Source organism: Archocentrus centrarchus, chromosome 8 (genome assembly GCF_007364275.1).
Source record: "Archocentrus centrarchus isolate MPI-CPG fArcCen1 chromosome 8, fArcCen1, whole genome shotgun sequence".
Lineage (NCBI taxonomy): Eukaryota > Metazoa > Chordata > Actinopteri > Cichliformes > Cichlidae > Archocentrus > Archocentrus centrarchus.
In genome coordinates, this window is record NC_044353.1 from 27,254,439 (window position 1) to 27,276,293 (window position 21,855).

The 21,855-nt window shown below is 41.3% G+C and overlaps 2 protein-coding genes across 4 annotated transcripts; both read left to right on the forward strand.

The window, feature by feature from the left end:
* Positions 1–2,806: 2,806 nt before the first annotated feature.
* phospho1 (phosphoethanolamine/phosphocholine phosphatase 1) lies at positions 2,807–5,433 on the forward strand. 2 transcript variants are annotated; one of them, XM_030735172.1, is made up of 3 exons: positions 2,807–2,968; positions 3,297–3,358; positions 3,686–5,433. In XM_030735172.1, the coding sequence occupies exon 3, from the start codon at positions 3,801–3,803 to the stop codon at positions 4,653–4,655; it is 855 nt and encodes a 284-aa protein (XP_030591032.1). In that variant the 5' UTR covers positions 2,807–2,968; positions 3,297–3,358; positions 3,686–3,800; the 3' UTR covers positions 4,656–5,433. The 2 variants fall into 2 exon arrangements, with proteins under 2 accessions (XP_030591032.1, XP_030591033.1); XM_030735173.1 differs by having other exon boundaries at positions 3,843–5,433.
* Positions 5,434–6,457: 1,024 nt separating this feature from the next.
* Positions 6,458–21,334, forward strand: eftud2 (elongation factor Tu GTP binding domain containing 2). Of its 2 annotated transcripts, none has more exons than XM_030735166.1 (28): positions 6,458–6,612; positions 7,244–7,359; positions 7,458–7,620; positions 8,449–8,527; positions 8,698–8,773; positions 8,992–9,057; positions 9,161–9,196; positions 9,389–9,479; positions 9,598–9,680; positions 9,798–9,964; positions 10,370–10,494; positions 10,636–10,699; positions 10,793–10,883; positions 11,021–11,156; positions 11,408–11,535; positions 11,793–11,986; positions 12,072–12,183; positions 12,278–12,418; positions 12,640–12,741; positions 12,837–12,919; positions 13,195–13,281; positions 15,936–16,062; positions 16,439–16,526; positions 16,733–16,851; positions 17,156–17,250; positions 18,612–18,765; positions 20,759–20,866; positions 20,955–21,334. In XM_030735166.1, exons 2-28 carry the CDS (start codon positions 7,255–7,257, stop codon positions 21,048–21,050), a joined length of 2,916 nt encoding a protein of 971 aa, XP_030591026.1. In that variant the 5' UTR covers positions 6,458–6,612; positions 7,244–7,254; the 3' UTR covers positions 21,051–21,334. The 2 variants fall into 2 exon arrangements, with proteins under 2 accessions (XP_030591026.1, XP_030591027.1); XM_030735167.1 differs by lacking the exon at positions 6,458–6,612 and adding an exon at positions 6,717–6,860.
* The last annotated feature ends 521 nt before the right edge of the window (positions 21,335–21,855 follow it).

Below are 21,855 nucleotides of genomic sequence, written 5' to 3' on the forward strand. Positions count from 1 at the left end.
GGACAATAGCAGTAAATTGACCACGGCCATCTTTGTATCATTCTAACGGTATTCAGTCTGAAGTGGTTAAGCTGCATAGTTTAGTCTCTTTTTGGATTTGAGACCTGCAATTATCCTGCCATTTCTGTGGGTCTTAATACTGCTGCATTATTTGCTTATCATCCTGTCCCCTCTGGTTCACTGCTGTGATTCAGCATTTTGCAGTATGGATTTTTTTTTTTTTTTTAATATATATATATATATATATATATATATATATATATATATATATATATATATATATATATATATATATATATATATATATATATATATATATATATATATATATATATATATATATATATATATATATATATATATAAAAGCCTTTTCACTTGTGTGTATTCTCTGCACTTTACTGCTGCGTGGGTGAGGCGCGGGGAAGGGAGGGAGGGGTGGGACTGACAATGCATTGTGGAACAGAGTGCAGTTGTGGCTCCATGGGAAAGGGCAGAGGTGGAGGTGATTATTTTAAGTGGATGTTTTTAGGCAAGGAAAGGAGGAGAATCCCAGGTGGAGGTGGGTAGTGTGAATGGGACCGTAGCAAACAAAGGACATTGTCTTTCACTGTATGCTTAAATGAAATTAAAATTCACTGATTTACACACGCACACCCACACACACACACACACACAAACGGTATGGATCTCCCTTTACAGTGAGAGAGATGTTCCTCCTGCTTTGGTGACTTTACACTAGCCCCTCCACACACTTCTTTGGTTTTTTGTCTGTTCATGGAGTTTTTTCCCTTTGTCATGTCCTGTTTTCTCTGTTTGCAGAATGATTCTCCTCCTCCTTTCTTTGTTATATAGAATGCACTTTCTACTAAATTTCTTGGGTAGTTAAGGAAAAATAACATTGTATATTCTTTAAAGATGTTTAAAAAAATCAATATACTTTTCCCCTTTGTATTTTTAACCACTTAATGTAGCATTGCGTATTTTATTATTGTATCTGGTACAAAATGTGCAGCTTTATAATGTCCTGGTTTGTCTTTTTTTGTATGTTATCTGGAGATTGAGAAGTGGGGGGAAAAAGTTGGGCCTTTTTTGATAATGTACATTTAACTGACTGCTAACTTTAAAGTAAAAACAAGTAGCCATGATTATTACATCTGAGTGTCTTTTCGTCTTTTGGTTTGCTGGATAAAGAGGATGGTTATGAAATGCAGCAGGTCTGTCTAACTTTCACACCGTGCTTTGCTGAGAAGTGTAGCTTCCAGCCGATTGCTACCACTGCACAGACTTTGCTTGAGGGCTCTTACTCTACTATTTTAGGTTCACTGGGTTCTTGGCATAACATGTTACCTAACAATGTCTGCCGGCTACACATGACCCTGAGGGTTCAGCAACAGCTTTGCTTTGCAGAGCGTTTATTCGACAAGAGAAGTTGTAGAGCCTCTTTTTTTGTGAACGCTTCCTGTTCATTTTAATGTAACAGTAGGTTGTGTTGTATTTGAGGCCAGTGATCTTGTCAGTCAAGTACCCCCATCACACTTTTTAGATATGCAAATGCACAATGAGGAAAGTGCCATAACGGCTTGCATAAATTACAGGAAGGTGTTAAAATTGACTTCTTGGATATCTCTTGTTGCAACTCAGCCAGCTTTATTCATCCATTAACAGTGTGGCTCCACTGAGGTCACATTAAGGCATTTACTGTTGCTAGAATACCTCCTAAAATACTGTGTATCCTCCGTCACCATAGGAGGTTTTAAGTGGTGCACCGATGAGTCACATAATCCTATAAGGTAGCAGAGCGGGCTGATGGGTAGAGAAAAGTGTGAGTGACTCACTGTTGGTGAGTGGGTGGTCAGGTACCAAGGCTCTGTGAGCAGGGGAGATAATAACACATCGTCTGTACATCTCCATTCCCATTTGGGCTTGAAAATAGTCGGCCTCCCCAGCTGTTAGTCATTACGCCTTGCGGTGTAGAGGAGGGAAGAGCCCCCCCTCCCTTCTGTCAGCAGGCAGATAAAGAGAGGAGGGCTTCATGCCATGTTTTTCAGGCAATTGTGCACCACTCTGAAAGTTGCTGTGCGGTTCATTAATCAGTGTACTTGGAGGGTTTTATCTAGACCACCGTCCCGTGGAGAAACAAGCAGTCAACATAAACTCCCTTGCTGCGATGCTAATGTTTCCCTGTAGTTACATTAAAACACAACACTGCTCTCAGATGTGAAATGATTTTGTGCCAGTCGTCCTCTCAGATGTGGTACTTTGCCCCCGTTCCCTGTACCGCCTTTCCACCAGAGTACTTATTGGCCAGAAATCTAGATCATACTGTTTAGGCAAGGTGCTAGTTCCCTTTGTGAGTGCATGTGAGAACATTAAATTTATTTTTTAAAGTGAAAACACTTGAGTTCTAGAGAATGAGTTCTCTTCTATTCCGGTGTTTTTCCCTGACTCTCCACTCCAAGTTGGAATTGCACTAAAATGTGTAAATGGGAGATCTTGAGGGTTTGACCTTGTCCTTTTGGTCTTTGTGCTACCAGAAGTGCTCATGCTCCCCACACCTTTTTTTTTTTGTGTGTGTGTGTGTAAAATGCTCCACTGTGTGAATAATCTGCAGCTGCAGGCTCTTCTGTGTTTTGAGCCATGTTAAAATACTAATACATTTACTAGACTGACACACATTTCTCCTGCGGATATATTCAAGAAGCAGAATCTGTACTCTTGGTAGTTTTTTCTTCCTTCCTTTACTCCCACAGTGCCCCCCACCCTGCTTCTCTTGAAAGCATCGTGAACGCGCGCAGTAAGCTGCTATTAAATGGGCGGACTCGGAGGCGCGGTCACGGTCAGACCGGCTCCGGTGGGTTTGAGTGGCACATAAAAGTACTCGAGCCGCCGGCCGACCGGCGAAACTCTGCCTCTCCTCTGTGAAACCGGATCGGAGCTGACTGACACCGGGGATCGGAACCAGACCGGTGACTCATTTTCACTTATTTATTTATATATTTTTTTAAACCACACATCCAGCTTTCATAGCCTTTATTGCATGTTGGTCCTCTCGTTATGTAAAACAGCCTAGTTTTGGCAGCACAAGATTAACAGCGTGATAAGTAGCCTAGACTTACTTGATAGGGTTGTAGGCATTTTTATTAAAATCTGAAATCCCAATTAATTGCTTGTTTAAAAAATAAAAAGGGTGCAATTTTAAGTTTTAATAGGGGCTCTCTGTTGATCTTTTTTTCCAGTAGTTGTGTTTCTTTAAGTTTGTCCCACACTGCATTCATTGTCATTTTCCCCATGAAGGAACAAACCAGCCACACAGCTTGAAGGCTCCTGCTGGATCTGGACATCAACGAATATCCAAGGTAAGCAGACATTCTGTGAAAGAGCGGGATTGGGCTGACCTGTCCGTATATATTATCTGCAGTTTATAATTTTGCTTGCTTGCAGAAACCGCATGGATGACCCTTACTTGTTTTTTCACTGTTGTGGACAATACTTGATTCCCCCCCCCCCCTCCAGAAATCCATAAATTGCTGCTTCCTCTTGTGGCTGCTGCTGGCTGCATTGCTGTATTTATGGGTCTTTCTCATATCTTTTAATTTAGATCAGAGTTGTTACATCTATATTTGACTCGTGTTCGCCTCCACCCAAACCCCCACCCCCTCCTGTATTTAACTGATGTTTCCTAGAAGGTCACCCTCCACCTCACCACGGCCTGCCTTGCGTGGGATGCCGGAGAGCAGAAGAGCGGGGGTGGAGATTTGATGCCACTTGGCAACGTTTAAAGGTGTGGCATAGTAAATCATGGGGGATTCAGTCTTCAACTGCTGTTATTTCCCACCCCAGCCCCCAGGCGCGGAGGAAGCCCAGCGATCCAGGCGCTCAGAGATCATGGCCTCCCATCCAGCTCACATCTCCCCAGACAGGCGCTTCCTAATCTTCTTTGACTTCGACGAGACCATCGTTGATGAAACCAGCGACGACATGGTGGTGCAGGCCGTTCCGGGTCAGCACCTGCCTGAGTGGCTGACAAACACCTATCAGCCCGGCCGCTACAACGAATACATGCAGCGGGTGCTGACCTACCTGGCGGAGCAGGGCGTCACCGAGAGCGACATACGCAGCGTCATGGAGAAGATACCGGCCACCCCCGGCATGCTGACCCTCTTCCAGTTCCTCCGCACCCGGCCCGCGAAGGACTTTGAGGTGGTGCTGTTGTCCGACGCCAACACCTACTTCATCGAGTGCTGGCTCCGGCGCGTCGGGGCCCGCCAGCTCTTCCACAGGATCTTCTCTAACCCTGCCACCTTCAACAAGAACGGGCGACTGGTGCTGCGGCCCTTCCACTCCCACGACTGCCCCCGGTGCCCCGACAACATGTGCAAGCAGGTCATCGTCAGGGACTATGTGGCCCGCAGGACGCAGGAGCGCGGCCGCCCATACCAGAGGATCTTCTATGTCGGGGACGGAGCTAATGACTTCTGCCCCGCGCTCTCCCTTGGGCCCCGGGATGTGGCCTTCCCGCGGCGGGATTTCCCCATGCACCGGCTGATCACGGAGACCCATGAAGCCCAGCCAGGGGAGTTCAAGGCTGTCACGGTGCCTTGGGTGAGCGGGGAGGATGTGGCGCAGCGGCTCAGGAAACTGGTGGCAGAATAGCGGGTCACCTCACACCTAAAGAGAGTAGCTCAGAGAGGGGTATTTAAGGGGGCAGCTGACATTTTAGTCATTCTCAGGTAAAATATTCCTAGAAACTATTGTGCAAAATGATAAGATAATTTGTACTGTTTGTAAGGTTCATTGTGTCTATCCTGGATCCAAGCACATGCATCAGTCCAGGATCTCACCTTTCTGGTCCGAGGGTCAGTCCTGAAATAGAGACTCAGTTTAACATCAGCGGTCAATCATTAGATCTCAAGGCCTCAGCTCACACCCAAAGTGAAAAAGATCAAATGTAATGATATAAGCATAGCAAAGGTAAAGGGTATAATTATAAAGTTTGGGAGGATTTGCTTCATAAATATCCTTCAGTGAGGCATGGAGTGACTGTGTGTTAAACTGAGTCAGTGGTGTGAGGAATCACTACAGCAGTGTATAAAAATCTTTTCATGACAAATATATCAACAAATGACTGGTTGCGCCTGAATAGCAGTAATAACTGTTTTATTACACACCACACATTTTGAACATGAAACATTAAATTCAATAAATGAAATTCAGAGTAACACTGCCATCTGATGGCAGCGGGCATTGAAACGGACCAAACGGTATTTTTTTTATGCTCCTCAGACACAAATTTGTGTATAATTTATAAATGTCTGAATGACTGTAGGTCAAGAGTGTGTGTATTAGTGTTAATCAGTCTGTTGTCTTTACTGTGTAGGCTTGGCCTACTGAAAAATATCAACACCAGCAGGAATAAAGCCATCGACTGAAACCGTGTCTGTGCATGTTTTGTCACATCACCAACATCTATGTGAAACAATGAACCAGCTTTCTGATATCATTATGAAAGCAAGCCATAGTAGTGTCACAATGTCTACTACCCAAAGACCTATAAGGACATATGCACCATTTGTCTGGAAATTTAGGCAGCTATAGTTCTTAGCGCACACATTGTGTGTGTCACAAGTCATTTTAAAGAGGCCACAATTAAACAGACTTGAAATTATACCTGAAAGGCACATTAAACCTTAATAAAGCAATAACAATATTCCCAGAATGGTGTCTTATTTTTTTGTATTTGGTTTAAAAAAAAAGATGGTGCCGTTTATTAAAAGGCTTGTCAACGTTCTAATGTCTAAAAATATAGCAGATAACATTGAACTAATGGCTTATCGAAGTATCCAAATTTCGTTATTTTGAATAAAACAGTTTATGCGCTTACCTCTTCACGAGCATATTCACGTGTCCAATGCCCTCTAGTGGTTAAAGAGTGTAAGTACACGAGTTATTAAGGTTTTCATCACATTAGATTTATTTCTACAGCAGGGTAACGTTTACATTTTCTGAATCTTTCGGACAATACATTCTAAAAGGCAGAAATAAAAATGAAAAACAAATCATACATACATAAATGCTCTGTGAGCACGGAATTTCTGGTTAGCAATAAGCGTAATTTTGAAGGTGTTGAAGCAACGTAGCAATAAACCCTTTGCTTTAAAAAGTGTGGAGTGGTTAATTTGTAGCTAAAGGTTGGAAAACGTTCAATAAGAGTTTTTATCCACAAGCCATACGTCTCCTCAACTCTGAGCTCTATATTTCACTATTATTGCACAATGTAAATATTCTATTCTGTATAGTGTGAATTACTTATTTTTATTCTTCTTATTTATATATTTTAACTACGTATTATCGGCTTCAGGTACAAAATACATTTCACTGTGCATTGTACTCCGTATAACCGTACATGTGACAAATAAATCTTGTCCTATCTAAATGGGGGCGGTAGTGAGCCTTAACTTTGAATGTCGACTTCCTTCGTATTAAACAGAAGAAGAAAGCCGGATGCTACTGGTGCGCATGGCGCTTTTTGAATAATAATTTCTCCTCTGATTATAAATACAACGTTCGTTTTGAAATTAATAATTACGTGCTTCATAAAGACAGGGTACAGGTACGTATATTTAGCAGCATCTAGCACTGAGCTGTTGTTAGCTAAAAACTCTGAAAAGCAACAACGCAACTCAAACGTCGCTTCAAGCCATTCATTTCTGTGCCCGATAGCCGGCTAGCATGGTCGTTTTTGAGTCGCTAGTGGTCAATAAGAGAGGAGCGTCTTCTATTTAGTGGAAACTTCCCAGTCAGGCTAAATTTGCCCTCTTGAATTTCTGTGGACAGATAACTCGAGTGGACTTTATAAACGTAACTGAACTATGTTGCTGCGTACTGTGCTGCGGGCAGCGTTAGCATTAGCTGGAGCGCTAACTTCTTGTATTTTCTTGCTCATGAATGTTAGCTGCCATATGCAGTCAAAAATAAGATAGAGCTTATTTCTATTCGAGTACATTAATTTTCTGTGAATGCGTTAACATGGGGGCGTTATTGGTGACATGGTGACACTTAAACTGCTGCTGTTGGCTTACTGAAACGGGGAAAATGTGCATTTGAAATGTGTGGTCTTTTTTACCCATTTGTTTTTCAGCTGACGTTATGCGCTGCATTTGTGTGCTGCAGTGGATCAAATTCATGAAATTAACTTTGCCAGCAAATACACTTGCTCATTGACTTATCAACCCCTCATTTAGTTCTCTACGACATGGAGGCTGATTTGTATGACGAGTTTGGAAACTACATAGGTCCAGAGCTGGACTCAGATGATGATGAAGATGATCTGGATGCAGAGGACAGAGATGTGGACGAGGTATGCTCAACAGTTCAGAGTCAGCAGTTATTACCAGGTAGTAATTAAGTTTGTGTTTGCAGTCTGTACATGGACTTGATGGTATTTACGTTTTGCAGGGCGATGAAGATGACGATGATGAGCCCGGGGATGCTGATGATGATGTCCCTGGCATGGAGGTGGTCCTGCATGAGGACAAGAAGTACTATCCAACAGCAGAAGAGGTTTATGGGCCTGAAGTGGAAACTATTGTACAGGAGGAAGATACTCAACCACTTACAGGTATGGCTGCTTGATTTGGTCAGTGCTGATATCAAAATTATTTAAAACAATTTCTCATCAACTGTAGAAACATCATGCATTTATTAAACTTAAAAAAAAAAATCTAGAAAGTTTTAAAATGTGATTTCCTTGAAAAATGAATGTAGTATGCTGAAAAACAAATAATTTCATGAAAAAAGTGGAGTCGCAATTACTGACGCTGCAGTAAGAGCAACGTAGTGATTAAACCACGTCGGTTCAAATAGGAAATCTTGTAGCTTCCGCTTACTTTAGATAAACCTTGTTGGCCAAAATCCAGGGTTTCCTACATACAACAAAAAGGTTTTGGCCTTCCCTCAATGGAAGATCATCAGGGCTGTGATTAAAAGTATTTTATTTTATTTCATTTCATTTTATTATTTATTTTTAAAGTGTGTTTCGGTTTACTCAAGTATAAAAATACACTATTTTGCCAAATGGCCCAAAATGACAGGAAAATGCTTGAACCTCTGTTAAGTAACACATACTCATTGCCTTCACAATATGTGGACCAATTGTGCTTACATATGTATTCACCCAGCAGATATTTTTTGAGCCAGGAGAAACCGTCTCTGGCATCTTGGGTTGAGCTGAATTAAACAGTGAATTTGGGGCCGTGAGGAACGGGCAGTAGCACACCCCTGTTACAACACAGGGCAAAAATAGAGCAGCAGGCGCACACGCTCAGTATTTTTAAAATTACCATTTTAATGGTAGACTGTACTCAGAGTATGTTAATTAAATTTCAGACTCTTGAAAATGCTTCTTCTCATAATCACAAAGACACTATTTTCTCTTTACTCCTTCCAGAGCCGATCATCAAGCCTGTGAAGAACAAGCAGTTCACCCTGATGGAACAGGAGTTACCCGCCACTGTTTATGATATGGAGTGAGTAATCTTTCAAATGTTCTGGTGCATCTGAAGATGCAAGTTCAGATTTTCACAGACTGATCCAAAAGCTGTACAGAGTAATCATGTGTATTATGCTCTACGCATTAGTCCATCAACATGCATTTACTGTGTGTCTGTTGAGCTATAACCCTCTTCTTCCTTGACAGATTTCTTGCAGATCTGATGGACGGGCCAGAGCTGATACGTAACGTCACCCTCTGCGGTCACCTTCACCACGGCAAGGTTAGAGCCTGCCTTATTTGTGCTTCTGGTTCAGGCTTTTTCAACTGTGTGTTCCCATTCAAGGCTCTTCTTTGGCATTTTCCTCAAGTGAACATGTGTTCCTAAGATGAAAAATTGAACAGATTTGGAGCATGTGGAGGCATATGCTAATAACATGGCTGCACTTTAGACCCATCTGCGACTCGCAGGAATCTAATGAATGTGTTTATTCCATTCAGACCTGTTTTGTGGATTGCCTGATTGAACAGACACACCCAGAAATCAGGAAGAGAGATGATGTGGATGTGAGTGTTGTGTACAATAATTCAAAATGTTTGCACTCCATTATAAATAAATTCTGTATATGACAGCTGAGACTTACATGATTTTTTTTTTTTACCTTTTCAGCTCCGGTACACAGACATCCTCTTTACAGAACAAGAGGTGAAAGACTTGGTTTAACTGTGGGATAATGCTACACAGCACTCATTACTAAAATACATGAGCTTATCACTGTGTCAAAGTAGATAAATACTGAAATATTCAGAGCCTAAAGGAACATATTTCACTTAGAATATCTTCTTTAGAAGAATGTACTGATGTTTCCCTTGCTTTTGCCTCATGCACTTTTCATAGAGAGGAGTTGGCATCAAAAGTACCCCCGTCACAATGGTCCTGCCCGACTCCAGAGGAAAATCCTACCTTTTCAACATAATGGACACACCAGGTATTGTATTCACATTGGTTACTTTGTTTGTTGGATGCATATTTTGAGATTTTTTAGAATGATCTGAAAATTGTTGACAAAAAAAAAACACGTTAACTTTTGTGTGTCCCCACCACAGGCCACGTGAATTTCTCTGACGAGGTCACGTCAAGCATCCGCCTCTCAGATGGTGTTGTCCTCTTCATAGATGCAGCAGAAGGAGTGAGTCATCATCTATTTGGGGTTCTCCTAAATGGACACTATTTTTATCTTTTTCTGTCATATGCCAGTGTTCTTCAGCTGTCCGTAGATCTCATAGACGTTTGCGTATCTACTCAGGTGATGCTGAACACAGAGCGTCTGATCAAGCATGCAGTTCAGGAGCGAATGGCGATCACCATCTGCATCAACAAAGTTGATCGTCTCATTTTGGAGCTCAAACTGCCGCCCACAGATGCTTACTATAAACTTCGCCACATTGTAGACGAGGTCAATGGTTTGCTCAGGTAATTTTGGGAACCCCTCACTCAGAGTGTCTCAAGAGCACAAAGGGTTTCATGTGATAATTCCCTCTTTTTTTTTTTTTTTTAATTTCCTTTTTTCCAGAGGAAATTACCAAAAAATATTTCTTAATTATGAATATTGTTTTGTTTCTGAATGTTAAGCCAGTAGAGATTTGTAGACTGGTTTAAACATTTTCTAACATTTGATGTAAGAAGAAAACGTAGAAATCTTTCTTGCAAGTGTGATGTTGGACTAGACACTCTGCGCTTCTGACAAATAGTGGACCTCTTTATTTTGTCAGACAATAAAAAGTGGTCACAGGAGTAATTTATTTCCAAGAAAAGCCACATGTAACTGACCACCCCAGTGATATTTGTTACTGATTGGCCGTTTTTCTTCCCTTTCAGCACATATTCCACAGATGAGAACTTGGTGGTGTCGCCTCTCCTTGGAAATGTCTGCTTCGCCAGTTCTCAGTACAGCATCTGTTTTACCTTGGGATCCTTTGCGAAGATCTACTCAGACACCTACGGTGAGATGACTCTTGAGCATATACACACATTGATTTTTATTTTTAAAATTCTCCAGGAACCATACAGCTTCTCCATGACTTCATTTCATCTACTTTAAAGTTTGTGCAGTATCATCTTACCCTTTTTCTCTCTGTTTGTAGGTGACATTAACTATAATGAGTTTGCCAAGAGGCTGTGGGGGGACATTTATTTCAACCCCAAAACGTGAGTAGCTAAAGTGGATTGTAAACAGATGTGAAACCATGCTCGTAACACATTTTTACTGTACAGTTTTTTTTCTTTTTCTTCCTAATTCAGTCGCAAATTCACAAAAAAAGCTCCCAGTAGTAACTCCCAGCGCAGCTTTGTGGAATTTGTCCTGGAGCCTCTCTACAAGATCCTCTCACAGGTTGGACATGTTTAAGATTTTTGTTTTGTTTTGACGTAGGTCAAACAGGCAGCTCAGTGCATTCTGGCTGTGAGAAGTGCGGGATGAACTTGCAAAGCTTTGTGTGTAATCCTCACCTAAATCCTCTTTGTGCCTAGGTGGTTGGGGATGTGGACACGTCTCTCCCTCGAGTTTTGGATGAGCTGGGTATCCACCTGACTAAGGAGGAACTGAAGCTGAACATTAGACCCCTGCTGAGGCTGGTGTGTAATCGCTTCTTTGGAGAGTTCACTGGTATGGCCTAATTTATTTATTTCGTTGTGTTGATATATATAATATATCTTTTTTTGCTCAAAATACTATGTAGCCTTGTATGGGTGGGTGCCTCATCAATGAAGTAGTAGTAATACAGATTAAGACTATTAGGTAGCTTCTCTGCATCTTGTAACAATTGCAGCTTTAATCTGCAGATAAATGGTCACACTTTAACAAATGCAATGAGTCTCCTCTATATCAAATATTAACCTCTGATGTTTTTCCTGCAGGCTTTGTCGACATGTGCGTGCAACACATTCCTTCACCACAAGAGGGTGCTAGGAACAAGATAGACCACACGTACACTGGAGGTCTCGACTCAGACTTGGGGGAAATCATGGCAGAATGTGATCCTGATGTAAGTATGACGGAGTTGTCAAGTTTGTTGGGTGCTGAGAAAATGCACCAATTAATTGCTAATGGTGACGATCTTCTTCTAGTGGAAATCTAATTCTTTCAAGTACTGATACAAATAAAGTCAAAAGGCTCCTTGAACTGCTTGAAATAAACAAGCTGTTAAATGCTGCCTTTTACCATCTGTTACATTCCAGTGGTAAAACTTTCCAGCTCTTCATTATCCCTGTCGTCTCCTCACGTCGTGTCTCTTGCCCTCAGGGTCCGTTGATGTGCCACACCACTAAGATGTACAGCACAGAGGATGGTGTTCAGTTCCACGCTTTCGGCCGGGTGCTCAGTGGGACCATTCAGGCAGGTCAGCCTGTCAAGGTCTTGGGGGAGAACTACACACTTGAAGATGAGGAGGACTCTCAGGTCTGCACTGTGGGGCGTCTCTGGATTTCTGTGGCCAGGTATGCACCTGAAGTTGGATTTATTTGTGTTTTGCCACAAATCAAGGATTGGTTATTGAAATGGCAATTCATTCCATCATTTTAGATATCAGATCGAAGTGAATCGAGTGCCTGCCGGCAACTGGGTTCTCATTGAGGGCTGTGACCAGCCAATTGTCAAAACTGCCACAATCACAGAGCCCAGAGGGAACGAAGAGGTGGGAGATAAGCTGAAAAATATGTCCAACATCTTAAAAACCAAACTTAATGAGCCAAATCCAGATTCACATTTTTTTTCACTCTCTCTTCTAGGCTCAGATTTTCAGGCCGTTGAAGTTCAACACAGCATCAGTCATCAAGATTGCAGTTGAGCCTGTGAATCCATCAGAGCTGCCAAAAATGCTGGACGGACTGAGGAAGGTCAATAAGAGCTACCCCTCTCTCACCACAAAGGTACATTAACACACAAATACAAAAATTCTGTGTGTGTGTGTGTGTGTGTGTGTGTGTGTGTGTGTGTTTTTAGTTACTCAGCCCGGGTCTGTTATTTGTAGTGAGTGTGTCTTCAAAGATTTCAGTGTAGTAATGATCAAAGGGCAAACATTAAAAGTACCACTACAAGGGACTGCACTCTCAACAAAGAGTTTAATTGACTTTGTGTGGTTGTCTTTCAGGTGGAGGAGTCTGGAGAGCATGTTATCTTGGGGACAGGAGAGCTTTACTTGGACTGTGTCATGCACGACTTGAGGAAGATGTACTCTGAAATCGACATTAAAGTAATTTTTCCTCAGCATTGCTTTACTCGTGTTGGAATTTGAAATAGCTGGAATTTCAGTCTGTTAAAGGTAAAAATTTTGGTTTCTATTTGTAGGTTGCTGACCCAGTGGTGACTTTCTGTGAAACAGTTGTGGAGACGTCATCCCTGAAGTGCTTTGCTGAGACGCCCAATAAAAAGTGTGTGTTAAGCCCAATATTTTTAGATCTTATCTAATCAGAGAGCTTTAGGGCAGTCTGGGATAGATTAGTAATATATTAGTAATATAATTCAGGACACCGGGCACGTTTCTCTTTACGTTTTTAAAGTTTTACGTCTCTGCATGCAGTTTCATTCATATTGAGAAGTAAAATGTATGTGCTGTTTAGAGTCTGTTTCAGTCAGTCCTTCCCTTAGGCTGAGTGTCCCCCCAACCCAGAATGAGTGATTGACAAATGTATGATATGATTGACAGGAATAAGATCACCATGATTGCTGAGCCCTTGGAGAAGGGGCTGGCTGAGGACATCGAGAACGAAGTAGTGCAGATCTCTTGGAACAGGTATGATGTTAAAGACTTTACCCTCATATTCACACGTAGAGATGTTTGAATGAACTCTCAGTTAAAGGTACAGTAAGTAATTTTTGAGGTTATTTAATAGAAAAACATTGTGTTCATAAATATGCATTGATTAGTTTGTAATTACGTCTTATTTTTGATGCATTGTCATAAACTTAGAATGAATCCATTAAAAAATGCAAAGGAGCAGGTGCCAGTTTGTAGAAGCCGTGATATTGCCCTGACCTCTTGAATCCTTTTTAAAAAAATTTTTTATTTAAATGTATGTGGATAGAGACCTGCCACATACATAGTATGCCTCATAAATTACTTTTAATTTAAAGCTCACAAATAGCTCTTTCAAACTATATATTACCATTTAACTGTTGTTCATGTATATTTTCATCATCTCTTTCTCATTATGTCTTTCACCTCCTCCACCACTGCTCTCTCCCCTTCGTCATTCCCTCCTCATCCTCTTCGTCTTCCTCCTCACCTGAAGCCTGAACTGAACTCGGAGCTCTAACACACAAAAATGTGTATAAACATGCGTATTTATTCCCGATATTGTTGCAGTTTACTTATTGTCAGCAAATTAGACGTGCGACCCTCCCGTCTCTGGACAGCTGACAGCTAAACAACAAAAACAGCTGGTTATAAGCTAACGTTATGCTGGCTAATGTTAGGCTTGAGTGTCCTAAAAATCACACTTTCCCTCTGATAGACGGTTTGATTACATTCTTACATCATATGAGAATTTATTCACCAAGTGTCCGAGTCCAACAACGTTAGATCCACTTCAAAGAAAGTTTATAGAAATATAGAAATGCCCACAGCTTAAAAAAAAGTAATTTAAAAAGTCCATCTGTTGGATTTGGGACATTGGTCTTAAATCTATAAGTATTTTATCATGAATAGATAGAGAGGTATGCACATTCTGATTAGTCTGATTCGCTTGGTTTTTAATATTTGGACATTGAAGTGATGTCCTTGTGTTGCAGTTTTTAACTCTCATGAGATCAGTTCACAAGTGACATTTCAGGTCTGTTGTGCAGTTTCCCACCACTGCTTTCTGCGTGTTTCTTCATTGTGAAAGTCAACGGTCAAGAGGTGCCTTCACAAATCTAAGTAGTTCACAACATGGAAACTGCTTGTAACGCTCAAGAAACAGACCAAATTCAGAGTTTCCAGAAAAGATCTAAAAATGCAGAGTTGATTAATGTTTTTTTGACAAATCAAAACAAAATAAACTCATGCCAGAATGGTGGGTGTATAAACAACAAAGGAAAGACAGACAGGGCTGATGATCCAAAGCTGCAAAGTTCAAGAAAAAGCATTGCAGGAGTGTTTTAAGGCAAATAAATGTGATGTTCTTAAATGGCTCAATCAACCTGAACTTAATAGAATTTAGTATCATTTTATTTACTGAAGCCAAAACTAAAAGTGCAAACCAGTAGAAGTGGGGGCTGCAATAAAGGCCTGGCAAAGCATCTTGAGAGAAATTCAGCTTTTGGTTTGGTTCCAGACTTCAAGCAATCAATGAAAGTAATTTATATTGAAGTATTAAAAATAATCCATACGTTTATAATTAGGTTAGTTCGTCCAAAAAAATGTAGCCTTTCACTGACTTTTAACAGTCAGTGAAAGTCTGTATTTTAGTCACATCTTAAGTGCTTCATTTCAAATCCATTGTAGCAAACAGAGGCAAAATTGCATCACTGTCTAAATACTTAAAGCATCAATAAATACAGAGTTACATAAAATATCTAGTGCGTGTAGGCAGGACATGTACAGCCTTACTATTAGAGCAGGGTGGACGGGGGCAGCATGTTGTTGAGGACCCAGACTGCTTGGAGGAGAAAACCTGTTGCACAGTGTGGCAGCCGTCCTCCTTGCAGAATCTTCTCCCTGATGTAAGGGAGGGGAACAGTGCATGCCACAACACTGGTGTCAGAAGGGTGCCAATGATCCACTCTACTGTCAGCACGACCCTTCGAAGCTTAAACTGTCAGAGGACGTGCAACTTCTGCTGGACCAGATAGTGTTGGTGGTCCAGGAGAGTTCCTCAGCGTGTGAACCCCAAAGAACTAGTTGTTTTGGGTTCGCTGTGCTCTCCCCACCTTGGTACTGTTGGTACCATAATGGAGTCAGGAGTAGTTAACGCTGAAAGTATTCGAAGTCTTAATTTGGAGTGTTTCAAGTGACTGCCCCCCCCCCCCCCCCCCCCCCGGTTTGGTGTAAGAAATGTGACACACACAAAACCAGCCATTGCCGCCAATATCTTAAAGTATTTAGAAATACATTTCTGTATTTTAACAGTAGGCAGTGTGAGGGACCTGATGCATTATGAAAGTATGTCAAAAGAAATCCATCCTCCTTGTTGTATTGATCAGGTCACTTACAGTAATTGAATCATTCACTAAAAGCATGCATGAATTTCCTCATCTCTCTGACATGATTACATGCACGAGTGTGTATGGGGCTCGGGAGACGCTTCCCATCAGTACATGTCTGAGGTCATCAGGACCCAGCAGAGCCAGCATGGGATATTCTTTCTCTTCCATTAACCCCCCCCCCCCCCAGTCAGCCAATATCCTTAATGTTACACAATGACACAGTGTGCAGCCCTCTTTTAAACCACTCTTTCCTCATGACAGGAAGAAGCTGGGAGAGTTTTTCCAGACCAAGTACGACTGGGATCTGCTGGCTGCCAGATCTATTTGGGCCTTTGGACCAGACACTACAGGACCAAACATTCTTGTAGATGACACGCTGCCTTCTGAGGTGAGTCTCACATCTGGTTAAAAAAAATTTTAATGCAAATATGCACACAACTTTTTGAGTAGCTGACAGACGGACAAACTGAACCAGTCATAACTTCCTTTGTGAGCGATTAATCTATGCAATTATATGAAATTAATGACAGTTAAGATTATTTATGATTCATGTTTTTTTTTTTTTTTCACTAAACTGAACAGCAGAAAGTTTGATATAGCAAATAAAACCTGTAAAGTTTTGCAGCCACAGGTGGCTCACAGTACTTATTTAGGCCTGTCAGTTAGGATTCAATCCATACAAGGACAGTGAACTTTGTTATCAGAGAACAACCCATATATCATTGTTTTTACCAATTCTGCATACATTTGTGTTTGACCTATAGGTGGACAAAGCACTGCTTGGTTCAGTCAAAGACAGTATTGTGCAGGGCTTCCAGTGGGGCACCAGGGAAGGACCTCTGTGTGATGAACGTAAGTCCTCTCTTCAATCATTTCACCACTGAGACATGCTGCTCGTACGAAGTAAGCCTTTGTTTTTTGGATTGGATCTGGTGTTGTATTTTCCTCCTGTCCAGAGTGTTTAACTTTGTGGACACCACCACACATTGTGCACAAAGAAAATGTGTTCTTCCACATCAGTGCTGTGTAACCATAACCAAGTCTTTTGCTGCCTTCAGCCATCAGAAATGTCAAGTTTAAGATCCTGGACGCAGTCATCGCACAGGAGCCTCTCCACAGAGGAGGAGGCCAGGTCATCCCTACAGCAAGGAGAGTGGTGTACTCTGCTTTTCTCATGGTGAGGTCACTCTGCCCAAACCCCATTCTTCTCATCTGTCATTAGCTCCTCCAGATTTCCCTTCCATCCGCACTTTCTTTAATGTTCCATTACCTTGATTAGAGTAAGGAACTTTGCTGATATGTGTTCTTTTTAATTGCGGTGCGATAACATTCCTCTTTCACAGTTTTGGCTTCTTTCCTCGTCTTCTTTGGCTTGTGCTCTGCTATTTCATAAATCTGTTGGTCAGCTGTACATGGGATTGACATATTGTTTCTCCAGCCGTTTGTTCTTGCTGTAATGTATAGTGTCCCTTGTGTCCCAGGCCACGCCGAGGTTGATGGAGCCATATTATTTTGTAGAGGTGCAGGCTCCAGCTGATTGTGTTTCTGCGGTCTACACAGTGCTGGCTCGCAGGAGGTTTGTCTGTTTCCATATCTCAATAATGGTGTCTAGGGTTTAATCCCGGGATCCGGGATTCCCGGGAAATGCGATCAGAACCATTTCCCGTTTCCCGGGAAACGTTAGACGGGAAACCGGGAAAAAAGTCGCGCGCGTCGATTTGACTTTCAGAAAGAAAAGAAAGCTTCAGAAAGTTAAATTTAAGGAAATATTGAGAGAAGGGTTCGTTTAATGCGAAAAGCATTACTCTTCATTTCAGGCAGGTTCAGCCTCCGTTTAAGGCTTCAGCCTTCATCTCAAGCGTTTTAATAGAGGTATTACACAGTTGTACTTTTTTCCTCTTTAATTTGTTGAAATCGTAGGCAATGTGTTTACCCTAAAGTATTTTGTATTATATAATTTTATATTATTATATATTGTTATATTGCATTATATAGCCTATAAAATATGCCTGCCCTGAACAATAAAGAAATATCTGTTTAACTTCGAGTGTTTCTTTTCCTCGTTTGCAGCCGCTTACTAACAATCATGAATTAGGATACGGGCCTAATGTGTGAAGAAATTATCATGAAATAGATTGTTTTAACATATTTCGCTTTTAAAATGGAGTTGAGTAAAATGTATATTTTTTAGGCTATAAGGATCGGCCAGTTTTTCAAAAGACGATTCACAGCGAACCTACTTTAACCCTCAGACACGGTGTTATAAATTTGCTGTTGTCAGAATGGCAATGACCAAGTCGTAGTGCATTACTCAAGGCCCTGTGTTATGCCATATTATAGTGTAGTACGGTAGTTAACTTTTCAATGACTATTACAGCGTTCCACTGGTGGAGATATAGCGCAACAGATGTCGCCACGACAGCGTGGCTGAGCCTTTATCAATGCTGTGGACATGAACCGTATTGTTTTGCACCAGCAATTGTAAAATATCTTGGTATAATTCCATGTACAATGCAGGAATATTTGAATTATATTTGTTAAGGGAGTGTTGAGGAACGATACAACACCGCATAGCTCGAGCACTCCAATGTCGAGATGTAGGTTTTATTGCGTTAATCAAGCCGACGTTACCCCCTACTGGGCATAACAGGACATAGCTGGAAAGCTACCTCTACAATATCACAATAGGTTAAGGCCGACACAGGCTACAGAAGGCCTAATTAAAATAAAAAAATAAATAAACTTTTTCCCGGGATTCCCGGGAAATGGCTCGTCATTTCCCGGGATTTGATTCATGTCATTTTCGGGAAAAATATTAAACCCTAATGGTGTCAATCTAGGGAGTCTAATCTAGGCTTAATGCAAGGCAGTGCAAATATTTATAAATACAGACTCCCTTTTATTTAAATTATTGGTACTGTGTTTGTCATTGATCAGGGGACACGTCACCCAAGATGCCCCAATTCCAGGCTCTCCTCTCTACACTATTAAGGCTTTCATCCCAGCCATCGACTCCTTTGGCTTTGAGACAGACCTTCGCACACACACACAGGGTCAGGCCTTTGCTCTGTCTGTGTTTCACCACTGGCAGGTAAGATTTAGAAACACTGCCTTTCTTCCCACCTGATGTTTTGTCAGTAAAGTGAATAACACCATCACTGAAAATCTAGGTGGAAATGCTAATCATACTAAGGCATCTGAGTACCTGGAGATGCCCAGAGATGTTACACTTAATATAGATTACTATACTCTGTACTTACTCTGTACTTTGATAGAAGTAGAACAAGAGCTTAGATTTATTGAAGCTGGAATTATTGCAAACCCTCACCTTCTCGCATCTGATCGCATCTGTTGTGATTTTTATGAATTGTATTGTGAATATTCAACATCACTAGACAATAATGTGATTTTTGGTTCTTCTGCTACCACCCATGCACGCACTTGCACGCACAAACTGACACCACATAAAATTGTGGCAGCTTGTGCAGCAGAGTGACCCACCTCGTGCACACGTCTGCCACTCTGGCTAAAATGCTTTTGATGTGGAGTAGAGCGGAGTGTTGAGTCATTACGTTTTAAGTATAACGTGGCTGTCTGGGTCCTTTTCTGCACATGTCTGACATGTGTTTGTGTCTGCACTCTGCAGAGCTGTGTCAGGGAAAATTAACTCCACTTAGAGTAGATTAATACTTCACTCTTAAGTCATTAATCTCAAAGGAAAAAAGGATTCTTCTGGGTGCAAATATTAACTATTTTATTTGCTCCTGGGTTATTTTTTATTCCCTTGGGGTGAGAATGAAATTGTCTGGCAAGAAACTAGGCATGAATTATTTATTTATAGGCTTGTTGAAGTACTGGATGTATTGTAGGTATACTGATCCTTTGGGACATGAAAAATAAATGAAACCCACTGATAACAAAACTTTTTTTTTTTTTTTCTTTAACTTGTAGCTTATTTCAGTCAAGTTGTTAGGTTCAAAAGTATTAATGTTTGTGGTTTTCCCTGAGTATATAAATTGCCCTTCTTGTTATAAAGCAGTTACCAGGACAGATTTCCCCTGGGAAGATGCCCGATTTTTTTTCTTTTCATTTTTAAAACATCAGCAGAAACGTCTGGATATCTTGAAATGATGTGGACCACTGTGATGATTTATTTCCATCTGGCTCAGATATGGTTTTTAAAAAAAAAGCAACTTTTTTTCCATAAAACTTGTGAGATAAAGTGCCAATCATCACAGCCACCTATCCTCAAATTACCCTTCAGAGGGCAGCCGCTCTGTCTGTACTCGATACAGTCGACACTTTGGACGTTCACTGCTGATGATTCCTGCCAGCAGCGCATATAGATTCAGTTGTCCCAGATAATAAGAATATAGCACAGTGAGCTGTGTTGTTTGCCACATTAAACTCAAGAGGCTATATTGTGCCTCCCTCATTAGTTTGATCATGGACTGCCAGTATTGGCATGCTATCAGTGCACTGCTGACTTACTGTTGTTAGAGGCTCCCATTCATCTGTTGATTGGGCTTCAGCCACTACATTGATTTTTTTTTTTTTTTTTTTTTCCCCCCCTTTTCCTCCACTTCTAATCTCTCCTTGAGGCGGGTAAAGTCTTAGTTACTCCCCTCATTCTACTTATTTCAGATTCAAACTTTCCTCTTCCCAGGAAATGTATCGTATATCACTGAAAACTTTCAGAGTTTATCCCACGAGTTAATGGATTTAGTGAATTGTTTAAAAAACCTTTGAACTACTTTCGTCTGACTCGACCTGTTAACAAGACGCTGCTGCTGTGTCAGTCACAAACAGAAGGAGTGACAGCACTTTCACATTGCACTTTCCGTCACGTTGATGGACGCAGCCCTGACTCAGTAACAAAGGGACAGACTTGCAACTGAATCAGATATTTAATGAAATGCCAACTCAGCTTGTTAATGCTCAGAGTTTGATGCGCTTCATGTTGTCAGATAATTTCACAGGTTGTGCGTGGATGAATAAAAAGGAGAAGAATTCCCATGTTGACCGGTCGCAGCTATTTGCTCGTTCTCTCTGTATTTATTATAGCTATCGCGTTTCCCTTTCAGATCGTGCCTGGTGACCCACTGGACAAGAGCATTGTGATCAGGCCTCTCGAGCCTCAGCCTGCCCCCCATCTAGCCAGAGAGTTCATGATCAAGACTCGAAGACGCAAAGTGAGCCTTGTGTCCACTTGTTTATTGATAGTTTTGTAAAATGTCTTGTTTTCTTTATGACTGATATTTTGTGTCTGGCTCTTTGCAGGGTCTGAGCGAAGATGTGAGCATCAGCAAGTTCTTCGATGATCCTATGTTGTTGGAGTTGGCAAAACAAGACGTGGTGCTCAACTATCCCATGTGAGATTGCAACAGTCACTGCAAACTGCAGCCAACACCGAGACCTCCGCTGCTCAATCAGCAGCAAATCCTGTTTTCTTTTTTCAGAAGATATGGGGTATAATCTTTCTACATCTTACCCATTACAGAGCAGCTGTAGTTGTCAAACATTGCAGAAGTTTGTTGCTTCACGTGTCTCTTGTATTCTTATTTTTGATATGTATAAACTGTCATTGTTTTTGTAGGAAAAAAAAAAGACTTTGGATGTTTGATCTGACATATGTCTGAATAAAAGATGTTTGTAATTCAGAGGTTGTGATGTCTGGTTATTTCCAGTGCCACAATCCTTTTTAATAATTTTATATTTGAAAGTCGAGGTATAGGTATATTCAATTTGTGACTCCTGGCCAGGAATCTTCAGTGTAGTTTTTTTTTTGTGTGTGTGTGTCTATAGGTGAAAATATTGCTTTGTTGGACCTTTTGCTGATGGTTTGAGTGACTGGTGTGTGTCTAGAGCACTGTGTGGGCAGTGACTGATAGATTGTGGGATGGTTTGAGGCAGCCAGGGAGGAAGCAAAGGTTAGGGTCACATGGCCAAATCAAAGTGGGAACAAAGGGGAATGATGGAGCACAGCAAAGGAGACAGATGTCATTGGATTAAACGTTTGCTCTTCCTTCATCATTTGAGTCTGCAGTGAACTTCTAAGTCCTGAATGTGATACAAACCAACAAATGACGTCTTCCTGTGGGTGTAGTTTCTAGGGTGTGTGTGTGTGTGTAGAGAATGTGGAGTGGCTCAGTTAAGACCCTATGCTCATACACTTGTTTTT